This window comes from Scyliorhinus canicula, chromosome 20 (assembly GCF_902713615.1).
Source record: "Scyliorhinus canicula chromosome 20, sScyCan1.1, whole genome shotgun sequence".
NCBI classification, from domain to species: Eukaryota; Metazoa; Chordata; class Chondrichthyes; order Carcharhiniformes; family Scyliorhinidae; genus Scyliorhinus; species Scyliorhinus canicula.
Window position 1 is genome coordinate 86,732,213 of NC_052165.1, and position 20,949 is coordinate 86,753,161.

General features: G+C 50.3%; 1 protein-coding gene across 4 annotated transcripts in view; it reads left to right on the top strand.

Moving 5' to 3' along the window:
* Window positions 1-1,723: 1,723 nt before the first annotated feature.
* LOC119955119 overlaps window positions 1,724-20,949 on the top strand; it is a 192,947-nt gene continuing 173,721 nt past the window's right edge. Inside the window, exon 1 of one of the 4 annotated variants that reach the window (XM_038781009.1) lies at window positions 1,724-2,124. Coding sequence is in view for 1 of the 4 variants with exons in the window: in XM_038781011.1 (XP_038636939.1) it covers window positions 20,844-20,859 (16 nt within the window). In the remaining 3 variants the exon portion in view is untranslated. Of the gene's footprint in view, window positions 2,125-2,849; window positions 3,215-20,804; window positions 20,860-20,949 lie in introns of those variants that run through there. The other 3 variants (XM_038781010.1, XM_038781008.1, XM_038781011.1) reach the window with 3 other exon arrangements.

The following is a 20,949-nucleotide window of genomic DNA, read 5'->3' on the forward strand; positions in this document are numbered from 1 at the left end:
CTCTCTCCCCCGCGGTCTATTTTTCGCACCATCAAAGCGACATTCGACAATATTTCCCACCTGATTCGCGCTGACCAATCACCTTGCCCTCCGCAGCATCCTCATCACATGATGAACTCCCACCAATTACGGGCGGCCTCCCGCCGACTGCTCCGCCCCCATTCCCCTGTTCCCCGCCCCCATTCCCCTGTTCCCCGCCCCCTTACCAACTGCCACTCTCCAACCGTCTCTCCCTCTCAACAACCGTCACTTCGCCGCCCCTCCCCCTCACCAACCGTGTCTCCCCCTCGCCAACCGTCACTTCCCCGCCCCTCCCCCTCACTAACCGTCTCTCCCCCGCCCTTCCCCCTGACCACCGTCACTTCTCCGCTCCTCACCGACCGTCACTTCACCGCCCCTCCCCCTCACCAACCGTCACTTCACCGCCCATCCCCCTCACCAACCGTCACTTCCCCCGCCCCTCCCCCTCACCAACCGTCACTTCACCCACCCTCACCAACCGTCTCTCCCCTCCCCCTGACCAACCGTCACTTCACCGCCCCTCACCAACTGTCTCTCCCCCTCCCCAACTGCCCCTTCACGTCACTAACCTCCTCTCCCCTGCCCCTCACCACCACTTCCCTCCCCTCCCCATCTGTCTATCCCCATCTCCCCCTCAGCAATCTCCTCACCTGCCCCTCACCAACTGCCAGGTCCCCTCCTCTGGCCCTCCCCTTCTGCCCTTCCTCCTCATCAACCACCACTTCCGTGCTCCTCACCAACTGCCCCTCCACCTCACCAACCACCCCTGCTCCTCCCTCTCACCAACTGACTCTTACCCTCACCAACTGGAACTCACCACCTGCCCCTCGCTCTCACCAACTGCCTCTCATCCACTGCCCCTCCCCCTCATCCACTGCCTTCTCGACTGCAACTGAGCTACTCCCCCTCACCAACAGCCCCTCCCCTTCACTAACTGTCACTTGCCTGCTGCCCCCTCACCAACTGCCACTCGCCTGCTGCCCCCTCACCAACTGCCACTCGCCTGCTGCCCCCCTCACCAACTGCCACTCGCCTGCTGTCCCCTCACCAACTGCCACTCGCCTGCTGCCCCCTCACCAACTGCCACTCGCCTGCTGCCCCCCTCACCAACTGCCACTCGCCTGCTGCCCCCCTCACCAACTGCCACTTGCCTGCTGCCCCATCACCAACTGCCACTCGCCTGCTGCCCCCTCACCAACTGCCACTCGCCTGCTGCCCCCTCACCAACTGCCACTCGCCTGCTGCCCCCCTCACCAACTGCCACTCGCCTGCTGCCCCATCACCAACTGCCACTCGCCTACTGCCCCCTCACCAACCGCCACTCGCCTGCTGCCCCCCTCACCAACTGCCACTCGCCTGCTGCCCCATCACCAACTGCCACTCGCCTGCTGCCCCCTCACCAACCGCCACTCGCCTGCTGCCCCCCTCACCAACTGTCACTCGCCTGCTGCACCCCTCACCAACGGCCACACATCAGCTGTCCCTACCCCCATCTGACACTCAACCTCTGCCCTCCCCCTTCCCCCACTGCCCCATAGCCACTGCCCTCCCCCTCTCCCACTGCCCCTCACCCACTGCCAATCGCCCACTAACGCACCCATTGCCTTTCCTCCTCATCTACTGCCCCTACCCCACTGCCCCTCCCACTGTCCTCCCCCTTCCCCACTGCCCCTTCCCCACTGCCACTCCCCAGTGCTCCTCCCACTCACCTACTGCCCTTCACTCACTACCCCTCCCACTGCCTCTCCCCGTCCCTCACCCACAGCTCCTCCCCTACTGCCCCTCATCCTCAAACACTGACTCTCATCCACTGCCCCTCCCTCTCATCCGTGTCCCTTGCGTACTGCCCTCCCACTCACCAAGCGCCCAACCCACTCACCTATCGCCTCTCACCCACCGCCTCTCATCCACAACCCCTCCCACCCATCCACTGCCTCGCACCCACTGACCCTCCTACTCACTCACTGTCTCGCACCCACTGTCCTTCACAATGCCCCTTGTCTACAAAAAGCAAAGAAAAGTACAGCACAGGAACAGGCCCTTCAGCCCTCCAAGCCTGTGCCGCCCATGCCCGTCTAAACTAAAATCTTCTGCACGTCCAGGGTTTGTATCCATCTATTCCCATCCTATTCATGTATTTGCCAAGATGCCCTCCAGCTCATTGTCTATTGCTCCTCCCACTCATCCACTCCCCTCTCCCTCATCCACTCCCCTCTCCCTCAGCCACTCCCCTCTCCCTCACACACTGCCCTCCCACTTAGCCACTCCCCTCTCCCTCACCCACTGCCCTCCCACTCAGCCACTCCCCTCTCCCTCACCCACTGCCCTCCCACTCATCCACTCCCCTCTCCCTCATCCACTCCCCTCTCCCTCACCCCTCTCCCTCACACACTGCCCTCCCACTCAGCCACTCCCCTCTCCCTCACCCACTGCCCTCCCACTCAGCCACTCCCCTCTCCCTCACCCACTGCCCTCCCACTCATCCACTCCCCTCTCCCTCACCCACTCCCCTCTCCCTCACACACTGCCCTCCCACTTAGCCACTCCCCTCTCCCTCACCCACTGCCCTCCCATTCAGCCACTCCCCTCTCCCTCACCTACTGCCCTCCCACTCATCCACTCCCCTCTCCCTCACCCCTCGCCCTCACACACTGCCCTCCCACTCAGCCACTCCCCTCTCCCTCACCCACTGCCCTCCCACTCAGCCACTCCCCTCTCCCTCACCCACTGCCCTCCCACTCAGCCACTCCCGTCTCCCTCACCTACTGCCCTCCCACTCATCCACTCCCCTCTCCCTCATCCACTCCCCTCTCCCTCACCCACTGCCCTCCCACTCAGCCACTCCCCTCTCCCTCACCCACTGCCCTCCCACTCAGCCAATTTCGCTTCCCTCATCATCTGCCTGACCGCTCATCCACTGCCTTGCACCCACTGTCCTCCCGCTCACTACTTCTCACCCACTGCCCCTGTCTCACCCACTACTGCCCCCCCCCATCACCTAGTTTGTGGACACAAAGTATTTTAACACGGTGTCTGCTACTACATTGCTAAAGGCCAGCAGCATTAAAATATCTCCACTGGATTCCTGCATGAAATCCGAACCCCTTGTGAAACTGGGAGACTTTCAAGCTTTCTTTCTGTCCTGGCAGGAGCTGTGTTATTTAGAGAGATTGCACCTATCTTCAGGAATTAGGTATTTTGTTTGAGCTTTGCCTGGTGGTTTGGCTGCATTGACTGTAATAGCCCAACAAATATCGGGATAGTGGGCGGGAGGGGGGAGCCTGAATCGTGCAAAGCTGCTCCGACGGCGGTCCGCCGACACTCCGGTGAATTGGTGGCATTGGCGCCGTCGCAGACGCGCGGCGGCAGTCGTGGGCCGCTCTACGCACCCCCCAGGCGATTCTCCGCGCAGGATGGGCCGAGTCACGCCGGCGCTGTTCACGTGTGGTCCTACCCAGCGGAACCTCGGCGTACATCCTGCTTCGTGGGGGGGGGGAAGGGGTCCGATCCTGGGGGGCCTCCACTGTGGCCTGGCCCGTGATCGGGGCCTACCGATCGGCAGGCCGGCTTCTGGTGGGGGCCTCTTTTACTCCACTCCAGGCCCCTGTAGCTCTACCCCAAGTTGCGTCAGGGCCGGTACAGAGAAGGCAACTGGCGCGCAAGTGCGAGTTCACGCCGGTCGCAACGTGCATGCGTGAATTTGTGCCGGCCGCAGCACGCATGCGCAGACCCGCGGTGCCCGTTTGATGCCAGTATCGGCAGCTGGAGCTGCGTGAGTCACTCCAGTGCCATGCTGGCCCCCTGTCGGGCGCAGGATCACTGATCCTGGGGGCCTGTTGACGCCATCGCCTTACGACGGCACCAGCACCTAGCCTCAGGATCAGAGAATCCTGCCCGTTGTCAGGATTCAGCAGCAGCAGCTCCAAATGAGGAGGAGGAAGTGATCACGGTTGTGTCACTGCAGTTGGACCTTCAAGATAAACATGTTGTACCTCAATCACAGAAAGTTTATGGCATAGAAAGAGATCTCTTGACCCATTGCAGAGGGATGGGGCTGTACTTTTGTCAGTGGACCAGTAATACAGAAACTCTGGGTTCAAATCCCACCACAGCAAATGGTGAAATTTGAATTCAAACTTGAAATTAAAAGTCTAATGATGACCATTAACCATTGTCGATTGTCGTAAAAAACAATCTGGTTCACTAATCTGGTTCACAAAACTGGCCTAAATGTGACTCCAGACTCACAGCAATGACGGGGGCAGCAGGGTAGCATGGTGGTTAGCATAAATGCTTCACAGCTCCAGGGTCCCAGGTTCGATTCCCGGCTGGGTCACTGTCTGTGTAGAGTCTGCACGTCCTCCCCCTGTGTGCGTGGGTTTCCTCCGGGTGCTCCGGTTTCCTCCCACAGTCCAAAGATGTGCGGGTTAGGTGGATTGGCCATGCTAAATTGCCCGTAGTGTCCTAATAAAAGTAAGGTTAAGGGGGGGGTTGTTGGGTTACGGGTATAGGGTGGATACGTGGGTTTGAGTAGGGTGATCATGGCTCGGCACAACATTGAGGGCCGAAGGGCCTGTTCTGTGCTGTACTGTTCTATGTTCTATGTTCTATAATTTCTACTCAGTTGAAGGATGGGCAAATGCTGGCCTTACGAACAACGGCCACATTTGTTGATACAATAAAGTATCTTGTGCTAGCAAAAATATGTGTGAAAAGCTATGCTTCAGAAAGTCAATGTTACAGCAGCTAAACAACAGAATACATATGGTGCATTTTTAAAAGAAATAATTTTTACAGGATGTGGGCATTGATGGTTAGGCCAGCATTTATTGCCCATCCCTAGTTGCCCTTTAGAAGGTGATGGTGAGTTGCCTTCTTGAACCCCTGCAGTCCTTGTTGTTGCACGTTTTGCTATGGGTGTAAAACGCGTTTATTGGGGTGTATTAACTTGCCTGTGTTAAAGGCCGTGTGCTTAACACCACTAGGCTCTGTCTATGTATCTTCAGCTCAGGAGTCGCCAGTTGCCATATAGACAACTCACATATATCTCAAGGTCAGGTTCAAAGTAATAAAACGATACACCGATTAGTAAGTTCCAAACGATCAATATTTATTATACAATTATAATAAATACGCATGCACACACTAAGGGACTAAGCTATGACTAAACTAAGCAAACAGAATACTTAACTACACAGGAACAGGCAAGGTCAGGGAGCGAGGCCTTCGTCCCGGTCTTGGGCTGCAACCTTCAGAAAGCGTGCTGGTCACTGGGGGTCTAGCGGGCTTGGTTCGCGTAGCGAGCGTCGTATTGGCACTTACGGTTCGGCGGCTGGTGCTCAACGGCTGGAGTCAGGATACACGTTGGAGGTCTTGGTCAAAGCCGGAGCACGAAACAACAGACAGGACCATGTGTGGGGGTCTATATTTATAGGGGTCCCCAATGTCCTTCCCTCTTCCTGGGCGGGCTTTACCTTTAGGTATCGATTGGATCGCTTCCAATCGATATCTTTTGAATTCCTCCAATGTAAGGGTCTTTCTCGATGGTGGGGGCGGTTTCTATAGTGGATACTTCTGGTGCCGCTCTGTCTGGACATCCACTTAAAGTATCTTATTCAAACCCAAATGTTGCCATTGTGTGTGCCTAGATCTGGACTGCCTCATTAGTATGTAGAACGTTCTGCCATTATCACCTTTGGTTGGAGATCTTCCACCTGGCCAGAAACTGGTTTTGCTGCTTGCAAAATGCTAATGAGTGTTTGCAGGCTGTTTGCCTTGGCTAAACTGTTTTTCCCTACAGTCTTAGCGATTCTCCATTTTGTTTGGTTCAGTGTCCATTTTAGGTGGCTACAGTGGCTACATTGTAGGTACACCCAATGTGCTGTTAGGGAGGGAGGTCCAGGATGTTGCCCCATTGACAGTGAAGGAACAGTGATATATTTCCAAGTCAGGGTGGTGAGTGACCTGGAGGGAAACCCCCAGGTGATGGGCTTCCCATGTACCTTCTGCTCTTGTCCTAGATGGTAGAGGTCGTCGGTTTGCAAGGCTGTTGCTATATTTATTTGATTATAAATATGAACTGGCGCCGGGGTGTCTGGAGCTGTATCGGTTGCTTGAGTGGCTTTCCTTTGTTCCTGGAGATGGGCCATCAATATGTTAGTTGACCTACAGTTTCAGTCTCGTCTGGGAGTTGCCTTCTCAATACGCATATGTGCTCTGTGCCTGCTTGCTTTCCAAATATTGTCTATATTTCCCTACAGTCATTGCGATCACCCATTTTGTATTCTGGAAGTAGCCATCCCAAGTGGCTATACTCCCTCCTTGTGATCCTCAACGCGAAGCGTGAAAGATCAAATTACTGCATCTTCTTCGTTCTTCAGGCCCTACACTACTCTGTCCTATGAATTAGAACTTTGACCTTAATTACTTTATGTACATACATCATTATAAAATTCTACGGGGCGCTATGACATTCAGGCATGCATTAGAAAATAAAAAAAACTGGAACCTCTAACTGTCCTTAACTAAGCTATTCTCAATGAATCAAAGAATTTACAACATTTTGAACTGTACAATAGCAGCAACACAGGTTTCTCTGGCTTGGCAGGTAAGCACAGAGTTTTACATTTCTTTTATTAGAACGAACAAAAACACACAAAAAAACGGATGCACTTTAATTCACTTAAAGGAGTTGGGGGGTTTGTTGAAGTCTGAAAATAGGGGATCTGAATGTGTGTATCGGAGTGCGGGAGGCTTTCCTCCACCATTTCCTGAGTCTTAGGGTCTGAACAACACTGCAGAGTATCACAAATACTAATAGTGATTCCACAACGTAGGACAGGGAATACCAAGTTATGAACTTGCCACACCAGGTTGGTGTATCGGTTACTATCTCGTGGTACAGTGAATGGCAGGGGTGGAAAACATTCACGGCCTGTGTGGTAGGGGTCGGGGGGTAGTGTCCGCACGCAACTGGAGGGATCACGCTAAGATCCAACTGTAGAGCATGATGGTTGTCTTCATCTTTTCTTCTTTCTTTCTTCCTCTTGAGGCTTCTGTGGTTCTATGGACACAAGCATAATTTCTGTTATTATCTAATTTAAGATCTCGTATGTCTGTCTGTCCTTTATTGCCAATGACATGTTATAATTGATCACCATCTGTGACTCCCTCATTTTTTTTTAAACCAAATCTTTGGGACAAGACATCCGAGAAAAAACTGACACAGTGCGAGCTGTCTCGTAGCCCGTGCGATCTACCATCCCAGTGTTCGAGGATGTAAATAGTATTTGGAAGCAACCTAAGGGTCGCCATAAACAAACAGAAGAGTTTTGAACTAAAAGTGCCAAAATGGGGTGCGTTAGGGGCGCGGCGGGTAAGAATGGGTGGAATCCCCGGGTAGGACGGTGACCAGTGCCGTGTGTGCTCTACCCGAGCGTGGCTGACCATGGGGTCCTCAGGCAGGGCGGGGACCAGAGCTGTTACTCCACTGCCTGAGTGACCGGACGAGAACTGTAAGAGTGTGGTCGTCGTAGGGGTTGCATTTATGCTATCTCCTGCCTTCGAAGCAGAAGAGCAGTGATGAACGTTTGTCTACGTACAAAATTGTTCCTTTAACTGCCAGTGGGCGATAAAGGAGTGGTGGCGTGGGGCCATGAAAACATTAAGTGAACAAACAACATTCAACATTGACAGTAACAAACATTTAAAAACAACCAACTAACATAACAAAATCGTGCAGGTTCCATCTGAAAGAAGGATACCGTAAATCACATTTGGCTTGGGGTGTAACTAGCATATGGAGTCAGTGTAGTGTGACTGTAGAAGAGAAGAAGGAGGAGAGAAACAAAAATGAAGTGGCATTGCTGAGCTGTCCCTGCCATGAAAAGTGGCGGGTAAGCGCTCACAGTTTGCATGGGGCAGCTGGGACCTTGTAGCTGCTGTGGGTGGTGTTCTTTTTCATATCTGTGGGCGAGTCTAGCTGGTGGTGGGGGTCTCCTGCAATCTCGGGTGAAGTGTCCTGGCTGCCCAAGTTGTAATATGACTCCTGGGGCACATAAGGTGGAGCAGCCTCTCTGGTGCATTGTTCCCTTGGGTATGGTTCCCTAGGTGGGGGGTGAGGGCTGTTAGTGTCGTTGCTGGTTCAGTGGGCATTGGTGGGCTGATTCTGTTGTTGTTTCAGGGGGGCTTGACATTCTTCTGCGTAATGCCCACAATTGTAGCATTCCTGGGATTTAGGCTGCTGTGGGCTATTTCTTCCCTCATTTACCAATGCGGGGTTCTGGTCCTAACTGGATGCATCTCTGCCTGCTCTTCCTCTGCGTTACCATACGCTGATTTACCTTGGATGGACTGCTCCCAAGCGCGGGATAATCTTTTCAAAACCCATTTGTCATTGTGGGCCTTGTCTAAGGAGTCGTAATTTGCGCAAACTCTCTGTCCTGCCTCTGTCGCATGAGAGACAAGGATGCAAGTCCATTTGGCCATATTATCTGGGGACAAATGGGCGCAGGCTAACTCTCTGAAAACCGCAGTAAAATGTATCCACAAGCGTCCAGCAAACGCTGTGGGGTGCTCTTCTTTTGCCTACACTTGTTTAGGCCATCTACGGGTTGTCCTTTGTTATAGCTGATCGCGTCCAGGATCGCTGTGTGCATTTCTTGGAGTGTGCCTCCTCCTACATTTTGTGGGCCGGGAAGGGCTGCCACGACTGAAGGGCCGAGGCTTAAAACTGAGCTTCACTTGCTCTTTTTCATCCTGGCCGCACATGGTCGCCTGCTGTTTTACTCTTGCAAAGAACTGGTGGGGGACCGATGTGGGAAGGAACGGTGTAATCTTCTCACACGTGTCCCTTAATTGAGTGACGGTTAATGGGGTCGTGTACAGGAAATCTGGGTCTCCGTCTGTTGTGGCCCTGCGCTGTGTGGTTACAGGGTTCATAGGAGTGTGTTCTGCCTGTGCAGTCAAGGGTTGGGGTGCATTTTGTTTTTGAGGTTTTTCCTGTGTACATGTGCCATGTACATATCTGTGGGCAGTCTCATTTAACTCCTGCCAATCGGGGCCGTTTTCTTGATCTAATTGGGGTCCAATTGTGCTTTGGAACCCATTTTGAACAGAAAGCAGATTGCAGTTCTGCAATTTGCTTCCGGCACTTTGCGTAATCCACCGAATTCTGCCTTTGTTTTGTCGTGGAAGTGTGGAGTGCTCATAGGGCTGCTTTTAAATCATTCCACTGTTTTTGTAACTGCTCAACTTGTTGTTCTGTTTCCTGTCTTACCAAGACCACACGTTGCGTGTCTTGGTCAGCTTTGTCGTATTGGGACTGAAAACTGCTCAAATGGGCGAGACAAGATTGGTGTGCCCGCTTAGCATCAGCCAACTCTTTGTCCCTCGCCGCTAACTGCTCTCTCAGTTCCCTGTTCTCTCTCTCATATTCACTCACATCTCCTTCAATATTCTTGTCTCTCTACTCAATCTCTGTACGGAGTGTCCTAACACCTCCTCAGCGCCTTGCAATTGTGCCAAACAGGACACGATTGCCATCGGGTTGCGAGCTTTCCCTAAGCTCTTCTTATGAATCTCTATCAGGTTCCCCCACCAATTATGCCCTATACTTCCGGGACCTGTTTCATTATTAGCGCAGAATTTGCTCCAAAGGGGCCATCCTTTCCCTTTGAGGTACTTTCTGATTTCCTCTTCCCATACGGGACACTGTCGCTGCGACCTCGAATTCTTGGGGGTTCATCAGCCAATCTCTGTACATTGCCTTCATTGCCAATTTTCTTGCTATCTCTGGGGTCTACTGAATTTGGAACAGGGGGTGATAAAGTGGCGATGGAAACACGGGTACGGCTTACGCTAATTTCTGGCCTACAAAACTCCCGACAGTTTTACGCAACAAAATCACTCAGTTTTACCTTATATCCCTGTTAGTACGCATGCAAATAACACACTTAACACATTTTGATGGTTTGATCAGTATTGGTTTCACACTTGTGGTTTTTCTTTACCAATTGGATTCTAATTCAAGTTTGGGTTCTCTCGGAGTGACTAGGCCACTTCTAGGTCGAGTCCCAGCGGAGTCGCCAGTAAATGTTGCTTATTTATTTGGTTATAAATATGGCAGTCAATATGGTCGCCTTCCTTAATCCTAATTATGTTTGCTTTAGAGTTGCCAGGTATATTTCGATACCGCCGCAAGGTTCAAACCCGAATACTGATCAAAGAGCCAATACACCAGTTAGTTAGTTCAAAGTCAATACTATTTATTTACACACACAGTAATATCTACTCATGCACAAAATTTTACAAACTGAACTATCTCTAACGCTAACGCCTATACTTAACTTCGGGTGCTCACTCAGTCAGAGGAACAATAGCCGTTGTTCGGATCTGAGGTGGTTGGGTTTGAAGGGGTACAGGAGAACAGCTAAGGTCGTCCATCTGGGAGCGAGCGTTGACCTTGGACTTACTTGCTTCTGGTGCAGCTGGTGGACGGGTCTCTCCGCTTTGAGAGCCGAGTCCAAGAATGCGATTCTCTCTTGGGGCCTTCTTCTTATTCCCAAATGAAAAATGAAAATCGCTTATTGTCACGAGTAGGCTTCAAATGAAGTTACTGTGAAAAGCCCCTAGTCGCCACATTCCGGCGCCTGTTCGGGGAGGCTGGTACGGGAATCGAACCGTGCTGCTGGCCTGCTTGGTCTGCTTTAAAAGCCAGCGATTAGCCCTGTGAGCTAAACAGCCCCAAAGGGGCTTAGTGCACTTTTGGACGGGCCTTGAACTTGGCTTCGCTTAATTGGGCCATATCTTGATCACTTGTATTGATCTTGACCAATAAAGGGGTGGGTGCCCTGATTGCTGGGCGTGTCCTAGGTGGCCCTTGGCCTTGCTTTGTTTACATTTTTGGCTTGGGGAACTGGCGCCGGGGTGTCTGGAGCTAGATCGGTTGCTTGAGTGTCTTTCCTTTGTTCCCGGAAATGGGCCATCAATATGTTAATTGACCTGCAGTTTCAGTCTCGTCTTGGAGTTGCCTTCTCAATACGCATACGGGGTCTGTGCCTGCTTGCTTTCCTAACATTGTCCATATTTCCCTACAGTCATTGTGATCACCCATTTTGTATTCTGGAAGTGGCCATCCCAGATAGCTACAAGGTGCTGTCCATGGAACCTTGGTGTGTTACATCTTGCAGTGCATCTTGTAGATGGCACATACGGCTGCCACTGTCTGTCGGTTGTTGATGCGTTTGTGTGTTGTACCTTTAAAATCTCTGATGTGTTCGACCAGTTTACTTACTCAAAAGTTTTACTAAGGTGCCCTTATTTGTGAGATGAACAAAGGACAAAACAGGTTCACAGTCTCATGCAATTTTATTCACAATTCTATTATTCAAGAAAATTTGACTCAGACTCACAGCTGAGCTTTGGGTTTTACCCACACTTAGTAAAGGAGGCTGGCAGGCTTTGATCACTCGATGTTGATGTCTTCTCTGGGTTCAAAACCCAGGGCCCTTCTTGCGATGGTTGTGCCTGGGCAACTCCCAGGTTCTCGCTCAAGGTCTGTTCAATGCTGCTTTCTTATACTGGGAAGCTTAGATTGAGTCATATGTAGACACCCGCCACTGGTCATTGCCCTCACCAGACTACACTGGTTAATGGGAAATACAGGATACTCCTGTTTATCGATGGTGGTTCAATCAAGACCCATTGTCCTCTGAAACTCCCTTTGTCTGACCAGCCATCAACTCATTATGGAGTCTGATGGCTTTTTTTTTCTTCTTTATAAATTTAGATTGTGTTATTCCTTGTGTCTGAATAAAGCTTGTAGTCTTACAGTTGAAGTAGATATTTTATTTGTATGAGTTTGTTCTCTCTCCAGCGCTTATACTATGTTACACCTGAGCTGCCTGTCTGCATCCTGTTCACCAGCTGTCGTTCCTGTATAAAGTGACTCTAACTTCCTGTCTGTCTGTATTTATACATCTCCCGTGCTCCCTTTAGTGATTGCTTAGTTGTATTGCATTTACATTGATCCCTTGTATATATACAGAGATATCTAGATCACTACATCCCCCTTTTTTCTTTTACATATTTTCTGTACAGTGTCAAAGAAAATTGTACGAAACAGTGAGATTAATTATGATATGTATATCTGTACAAGTAGTGATGATATTGGTTATTATACAAAGACAATTAATATTTATGAGTCCAATCTTAATTTTAAAAATTTATGAGTCCAACTTTATGAATTTATGCAGTTGAGTTTTGTTTTTTCTGTTGTTGATGTGGTGATGTTGATATTGTAATGTCTTTGTGAATGTTGTCAGTTTTGTTGTTTTTAAGTAACCAACAAGTCATCACGAGGTGTTCTAATGGTCGTACCACTGATGTTGACTAACGTGGACTTTTTTCTGTGCTTGTGGTGTAGATTTAGTTAGCCGCCTGCCTTGAAAGCTGGTGTGCTTGTTTGTTCTGGAGCAAATGTGAATTTGTGAGATTAGCAGCATGGTGGCATTGTGGATAGCACAATCGCTGCACAGCTCCAGGGTCCCAGGTTCGATTCCTGCTTGGGTCACTGTCTGTGCGGAGTCTGCACATCCTCCCCGTGTGTGCGTGGGTTTCCTCCGGGTGCTCCGATTTCCTCCCACAGTCCAAAGATGTGCATGCCATGGCCATGATAAATTGCCCTTAGTGTCCAAAAATTGCCCTTAGTGTTGGGTGGGGTTACTGGGTTATGGGGATAGGGTGGAGGTGTTGACCTTGGGTAGGGTGCTCTTTCCAAGAGCCGGTGCGGACTCGATGGGCCGAATGGCCTCCTGCACTGTAAATTCTATAATTCTATAATTGTCATGCCATGGTGTGTTTGTACTCCTGTCATTGTTTTGGAGTGCGCTGTTGCATTGTCCTTCATGTGCATAGTTGTACCGGTCGTTTCATTGTTGTTGTTTCTGTCTTTGTTGTTCCGTTGTCGTTCATGTTGTTGTTTTTGTCGTGCTTGGTGTGTCTGTTTGTGTAGTTTTTGCTGTTGTTCTTGTTGTTTTTGTTGTGCTTGTTGTTGCTGTTGTTGTCTTTGTTATGCTTCTTGTTGTTTTTGTTGTTGTTCTTGTAGTTTTTGTTGTAATTCTTGTTGTACATTCTTGTTGGTTTTGTTGTTGCTGTTGTTGTTCTTGTTTCTGCTGTGCTTCTTGTGGTTTTTGCTGCTCATGCTGCGCTCAATGACTGTTCCGTGTGGATCATTTGAGTCATACTTAAAGTTATTGGTGTCAGTGTCCTTTGTGGTATCTGATGTTAGATTGAGCGTTTCTTCTTGAGGATTGTGAGAATGATCTGATGTTGCATTGATCTTGGTGACATCAGTCATTTGTGGTGGATTTGATTCCTCTTCTTTGCTTTCTTGGTGCTCCTCCTGGAGTCATTTCTGGTTCATTTGAATCATCTTTGGTTCCTTGGTGCTCCTCTTTTGGAGTCAAAATCTTCAAGATTTCATATTCTTGTGGGTAGTTTAGAGTAGATGAGGTTTCAATTGAAGTGGTCTCACTCGACTCATGAGTAGCTGCACTCTGATTGTTGAGTGCTTCTATACAGATGAGCTGAGATCTGTCAGTCTCGCTGTGATCTTGCACATCTTGTATGTCGATTGTGATCACATTGTCACTTGTCTCACATACAGTGAGACTTGTCTCACATACAGACTTGCATTGTCTTCTTGTTGTTCAGGTGAGCTTGGTAGACTTTCATAGTCTGCTTCTGGTTGCTCAGATACGGTGGATAGACCTTTGTGGTCTTGATCATAAGAACATAAGAACATAACATAAGAACATAAGAACTAGGAGCAGGAGTAGGCCATCTGGCCCCTTGAGCCTGCTCTGCCATTCAATGAGATCATGGCTGATCTTTTTTTTAAAATAATTTTTATTCAAGTTTTCTAATAACAATAACAAATTTTTCCCGCAAATTAAAACATACATATCGTGCTTCCACACCGAAGCTAGAGCAGAATTCACCCCCCCCAATAAATAGTAACAAATAGCAAATGGTTATACATAAAAAGCACAGAAAAAAAAAGAACAGAAGGAACCCACCACTGCAAAATCGAACCTCCCAACCGTCCCCAAACCCACCCCTCCCTACCCCCCCCCCCCCCAGGTTGCTGCAGAGACTGATCTCTCTCTACCCCTTCGCCAGGAAATCGGGAAAGGGCTGCCACCGCCGAAAGAACTCCCGTACCGACCCCCTCAGGGCAGATTTCGTCCTCTCCAACTTAATGAACCCGGCCATGTCATTGACCCAGGTCTCCGGACTAGGGGGCCGCGCATCTCTTCACTGCAACAGAATCCTACGCCGGGCAAAGGCCAGAATGCCGGCCTCTCTCGCCTCCTGCACTCCCGGCTCCGAAGCTACTCCAAAGATCGCGAGCCCCCAGCCCGGCCTGACTCTGGACCCAACCACTTCTGACAAAATCCCCGCCACCCCCTTCCAAAACCCCTCCAGGGCCGGACATGCCCAAAACATATGGGTGTGGTTTGCTGGGCCACCCAAGCACCTTCCACACGTGTCCTCCCCTCCGAAAAACCGGCTCATCCTAGCCCCCGTCATATGAGCCCTGTGCAGCACCTTCAGCTAGATTAGGCTGAGCCGCGCGCAAGAGGAGGAAGAATTCACCTTTTCCAGGGCGTCAGACCACATCCCATCCTCAATCTCTTCCCCTAGCTCTTCCTCCCATTTCACTTTGAGCTCATCTACTGAGGCCTCCTCTTCCTCCTGCATCAGCTGGTAGATAGCCGAGATCTTCCCTTCCCCCACCCACGTCCCCGAAAGCACCCTATCCTGCACCCACTCGGCGGCAGCCGCGGGAACTCCGCCACCTGCCTCTTAACAAAGTCCCTGACCTGCAAGTACCTAAAGGCATTCCCAGGGGGGAGGTTCCACTTCCCCACCAGCTCGTCCAGAGTCGCGAACTTTCCGTCCAGGAAGAGGTCCCCAAACTGTCTGATGCCCGCCCTGTGCCAGCTCCCAAATCCCCCATCCATTCTCCGTGGCGCAAAACGGTGATTGCCTCGTATCGGGGCCCAAACCGAGGCCTTCACTTCCCCCCTATGCCGCCTCCACCGTCCCCAAATTTTAAGGGACACAACCACCACCGGACTCGAAGAGTACTTTGCGGGGGGGGGAGCGGGAGTGGGGCCGTCACCAAAGCCTCCAGACATGTGCCTGCACAGGACGCCGCCTCCACTGTTTTCCATGCATCACCCTCCCCTTCCGTCACCCACCTACGAATCATCGCCACGTTCGCTGCCCAATAATATCCACATAGGTTGGGCAGCGCCAGGCCCCCGACCTCCCTTCTTCGCTCCAAAAATACCCTCCTTACTCTCGGGGCCTTCCCCACCCACACAAACCCCAAAATCAACTTGTTGACCCTTCTGAAGAAAGCCTTCGGGATCAGCATGGGAAGGCACTGGAAAAGGAACAAAAAGCTCGGGAGCACCGTCATTTTAACCGACTGGACCCTGCCCACCAGCGAGAGCAGCAGCGCATCCCACCTCCTGAACTCCTCCTCCATCTGCCCCACCAGCCTCGAAAAATTGAGCCTATGCATAGCCCCCAGGTCCTAGCCACGTGGACCCCCAGATACCTGAAACTCTCCTCAGCCCTCTTCAATGGGAGTTTCCCTATCTCTTTCTCCCGACCCCCCAGATGCAGGACAAACAACTCACTCTTCCCCACATTGAGCTTATATCCCGAAAAGTCCCCAAACTCCTCGAGTATCTTCAGCCCCTCAACCGGGTCCGTGACATACAACAGCAGATCATCCGCATATAGTGACAGCCGGTGTTCCTCCCCCCCCCCCCCCCCCCCCCCTCCCCCCGCACAATCCCCCTCCAACTCTTCGAGTCCCTCAGTGCCATAGCCAGGGGCTCAATTGCTAACGCGAAAAGCAGGGGAGACAGGGGGCACCCCTGCCTTGTCCCTCTGGAGAGCCGAAAGTCCTCCGACCGCCTCCCGTTCGTCACTACATTCGCCACCGGGGAGCTGTACAGTAGCCTCACCCAGCTGATGAACCCTTCGCCAAATCCAAACCTCCGCAACACCTCCCACAGGTAACTCCACTCCACCCTATCAAAAGCTTTCTCCGCATCCATAGATGCCACTATTTCTGACTCCCCAGCCACCGGTGCCATCATCATGACATTCAGGAGCCTCCGCACGTTGGCGTTCAATTGTCTCCCCTTTACAAACCCCGTTGATCCTCATGAATCACCGTCGGGGCTACATCCTCCACCCTCCTGGACAGCACCTTTGCCAACAACTTGACATCTACGTTGAGGAGCGAGATCGGCTGATAGGAACCAAACTGAAAGGGGTCCTTGTCCCGCTTCAGGAGCAAAGAAATAATCGCCCTGGACATCGTCGGGGGCAGAGTTCCCCCCTCCTTAGCCTCATTCAGGGTTCTCACCAGCAGCGGGCCCAGAAGATCTATAAATTTCTTGTAAAATTCCACCGGGAACCCATCCGGCCCCGGCGCTTTCCCTGTCTGCATGCTGCCCAATGCCGCCACCAGCTCCTCCAGCTTAATTGGGGCCCCCAAACCCTCCACCCGCTCGTCCCCTACTCTTGGGAACTTCAGCTTATCCAAAAAGCGACCCACCCCACCTGCTTCCCCGGGGGGAACTGCCCCTCGTAGAAGGATCTGAACACCCCGTTGATGTCTTTTCCACCCCGCACTAGGTTCCCATCTACATCCGTGGCTCCCCCAATTTCCCTAGCCGCCTCCCGCTTCCGGAGCTGGTGGGCCAACATCCGACTCGCCTTCTCCCCATGTTTGTATGCCGCCCCCTGTGCCCTCCTCCACTGCGCCTCCGCCTTACGGATGGTCAAAACATCAAATTCCGCCTGGAGACTGCGCCGCTTCCTCAAAAGCCCCTCCTCCGGGTTGTCTATATAACTCCTATCCACCCTGACAATCTCTGCCACCAGTCTCTCCCTCTCGACCCTCTCCCTCCTCTCCCTGTGCGCCTGGACGGATATCAACTCCCCTCTGACTTCTGCCTTTAGCGCTTCCCAAACCATCACAACCTGTACCTCCCCGTTATTATTAGTTTCCAAATACCTCTCTAAACCCCTACGGATCCGTTCACACACTTCCTCTTCTGCCAGCAGCCCCACATCCAACCTCCACTTCGGTCGCTGATCCTTCCCCTCACCCAGCTCCAAGTCTACCGAATGTGGGGCATGATCAGAGATAGCTATCGCCGAATACTCCACCCCCACCACTCTCGGGATCAACGCCCTGCTAAGCACGAAAAAGTCAATCCGGGAGTACGCCTTATGAACATGGGAGAAAAAGGAGAATCCCTACCCCCCGGTTCCAAAAATCTCCAAGGGTCCACCCCCCCCCCCCCCTCCCCCGCCGCCCCATCTGGATGCAGACAAACAAAGATTGAAATGACAAGAAAACTTGCACCGGACATTCGACATTTGTTTAAAACTTTTCTATCTATGATTTAAATTACCGGTTCTTTTCAGCTGTGGTAGAGTTCCAACAAGTTTTATTGAATCAGCGGAGTCTCCCCATGTCGAATGTCCGGTGCGAGTTTTCTTGTCATTTCAATCTTTGTTTGTCTGCATCTTGTGTAATCTTCTAGTAAGCGTTCTGAAGTCTCCTGGTACCATGTGTTATTCCTTGTGTCTGAATAAAGCTCGTATGTTTAAAGTTGAAGTAGATGCTTTATTTGTATGAGCTAGTTCTCTCTCCAGCGCTTACACTATGTTACACCTTAGCTGCCTGTCTGTGTCCTGATCACCAGCTGCCATTCCTGTGAAGAGTGACTCTGACTTCCTATCTGTCTGTAATCATACATCTCCCGTGCTCCCTCTAGTGATTGCTTAGTTGGATTGTATTTACATTGACCCCTTGTATATGTACACCGATATGCATATACAAGGGGTCAATTAGGGACATTTAAGCACATGGCACATTGGACAGGGACATGGATAGCAGTAAATTGAAGGAGTGTAGGTTAGGTTGATCTTAGATTAGGATAAATGTCATCACAACATCGTGGGATGAAGAGCCTGTACTGTGCTGTACTGTTCTATGAGGAAGTGTTGAGTGTCCTCAATTGTATTAAGTACAGTATTAAGTGCCCCCGGATGGCATCCATCCCAGGTTACTGCGGGAGGCAAGTGGAGAAATAGATGGGGCCTTAACAGGTATCTTCACAGCCTCTGCGACCACAGATGAGGTTCCAGAGGACTGGAGAATAGCCAACGTTATTCCCTTGTTTAAGAAAGGAAGCAGGGATAATCCAGCAAATTATAGGCCGGTGAGCCTGACATCAGTGGTGGGAAGCTTTTGGAAAAGATACTGAGGGACAGGATATATGCGCATTTGGAGGTAAATGGATAGTTAGTGACAGAGAGCATGGTTTTGTACGGGGAGATCACTTCTCACCAACTTGATTTAGTGTTTTGAAGAACCGACAAAGAAAATTGACGAGGGAAGGGTTGTGGATGTAGTTTATATGGACCTTAGTAAGGACCTTAGCAAGGTCCCATATGGCAGACTGGTACAAAAACTAAAATCGCATGGGATTTGGGGTGGGCTGGTTAGATGGACACAGAACTGGCTTGGATACAGAAGACAGAGAGTAGCGGTGGAAGGATGTTTTCAGAATGGAGATCTGTAGCTAGGGGTGTTCGCAGGGATCAGTGATCGCTGGGACCTCTGTTGTTTGTAGAATATATAAATGATCTGGAGGAAAATCTGGATGGTCTGATTAATAAGTTTGTGGATGACACGAAGATTGGCGGAGTTGCTCACAGTGTCGAGGACTGTCAGGGGATACAACAGGGTATAAATAGAACATAGAACATACAGTGCAGAAGGAGGCCATTTGGCCCATCGCGTCTGCACCGACCCACTTAAGCCCTCACTTCCACCCTATCCCCATAACCTAATAACCCCTCCTCACCTTTTTAGTCACTAAGGCAATTTATCATAGCCAATCCACTTAACCTGCACGGCTTTGGACTGTGGGAGGAAACCGGAGCACCCGGAGGAAACCCACGCTGACACGGGGAGAACATGCAGACTCCGCACAGACAATGACCCTGCGGTTAGCCCCTGCCCCCTTCCTGGAGAGCTTGTACTTTACGTGTCTCGCGAGGTGATCAGTGGTTGTTTCCACATGGTTCACATGGGAGTTCCGGCTTGGGTCACTGTCTGTGCGGAGTCTGTACATCCTCCCCGTGTGTGCATGGGTTTCCTCCGGGTGCTCCGGTTTTCTCCCACAGTCCAAAGATGTGCAGGTTAGGTGGATTGGCCATGATAAATTGCCCTTAGTGTCCAAAATTGCCCTTAGTGTTGGGTGGGGTTACTGGGTTATTGGGATAGGGGGAGGTGTTGACCTTGGGTAGGGTGCTCTTTCCAAGAGCCGGTGCAGACTCGATGGGCCGAATGGCCTCCTTCTGCACTGTAAATTCTATGATCTATGATCTATAAGTGTCTTGCAGAATCATGAAAAAATGTAAGACTCAGGACGAGAACATGCAGCCACTAGGTTTCCTGTCAGCAATGGAATATAAAAGTAGAGAAGTGTTGTTGCAGTTGCAGTTGTATCGGGTGTTGATGAGACCACATCTGGAGTATTATGTCCAGTTTTGGTCTCCTTATTTGAGAAAGTATGTGGTGGCATTGGAGGCAGTTCAGAAGAATTTCACCAGATTGATTCCGGGGATGAAAGGGTTGACGTACAAGGAGAGATTAAACCGTTTGGACTTTTACTCATTGGAGTTTAGAAGGATGAGAAGGGATGTGATCGAGATGTATAAAATATTAAATGGGATTGATAAAGTAAATATATATCAAATATTCCTCCTTGTGGGGCAATCTAGAACATGAGGTCACAGATATAGGTTGAGAGGCGATAGATTTAAGATTGAGATGAGGAGGCACTACTTCTCACAGAGGGTGGTGAATTTGTGGAACTCGCTGCCCCATAGTGCGGTGGAATCGGAATCATTGGATGGTTTGAAGAAGGAGATAGATATAGTTCTGATTAAAAAATGGGTTAAAGGGGTGGCACGGTGGCTCAGTGGTTAGCACTACTGCCTACAGCGCTGAGGACCCAGGTTCGATCCTGGCCTCGGGTCACTGTCTGTGCGGAGTTTGCACATTCTTCCAGTGTCTGTGTGGGTTTCACCCCCACAACCCAAAGATGTGGAGGGTAGGTGGATTGGCCACACTAAATTGCTCCTTAATTGGAAAACAAAATAATTGGGTACTCTAAATTTACTTTTTTAACAAATGGGTTAAAGGGTTATGGGGAACAGGTCGGGAGCTGGATTTGAGAACAGGAAGAGATCAGCCATGATCTGATTAAAGGGTGGAGCAGGTTCGACAGGCTGAAATGCCTACTTCTGCTCCTAATTCCTATGTTCAAATGTACGTTCATTTTTTTTGATAATTCTAAGATTTGTCTGCATAAAATAATCTAAATGGAAATGTTTATACAAATCCTTTATATTAAGAATTTACATGAAAGGACATATATCCTTTTGAATGAAATTGATGCTTTAATTATTTCTCAATCTTAACCTCGTCGAGATCAAGGGCTGGAGGATCTACAGGTAGAAGTCAACCTGTGTAAGTGTCATGGGAGGGATGGAGAATCATTGAGGAATTGAATTGGAAACAAAACAGAAAGTTGGTCATGTGTTTTTGCTAGCTCAGCAAGTTAAATTGTGCATGAAATATCAGGCAGGAAACGAAAAGCCACTTCCGCGATTTTACCAGCCCTTTAAACTAAGACATTTAAAAGGAGATGGTGGAGACGTGTGGTAGGTGTGAATTTAATTAATAATTAAAGCTGTTGGAATGAAATTTCTTACCCAATTCTTCCTTAATATTGAAAAGAATGTAATTCAGTA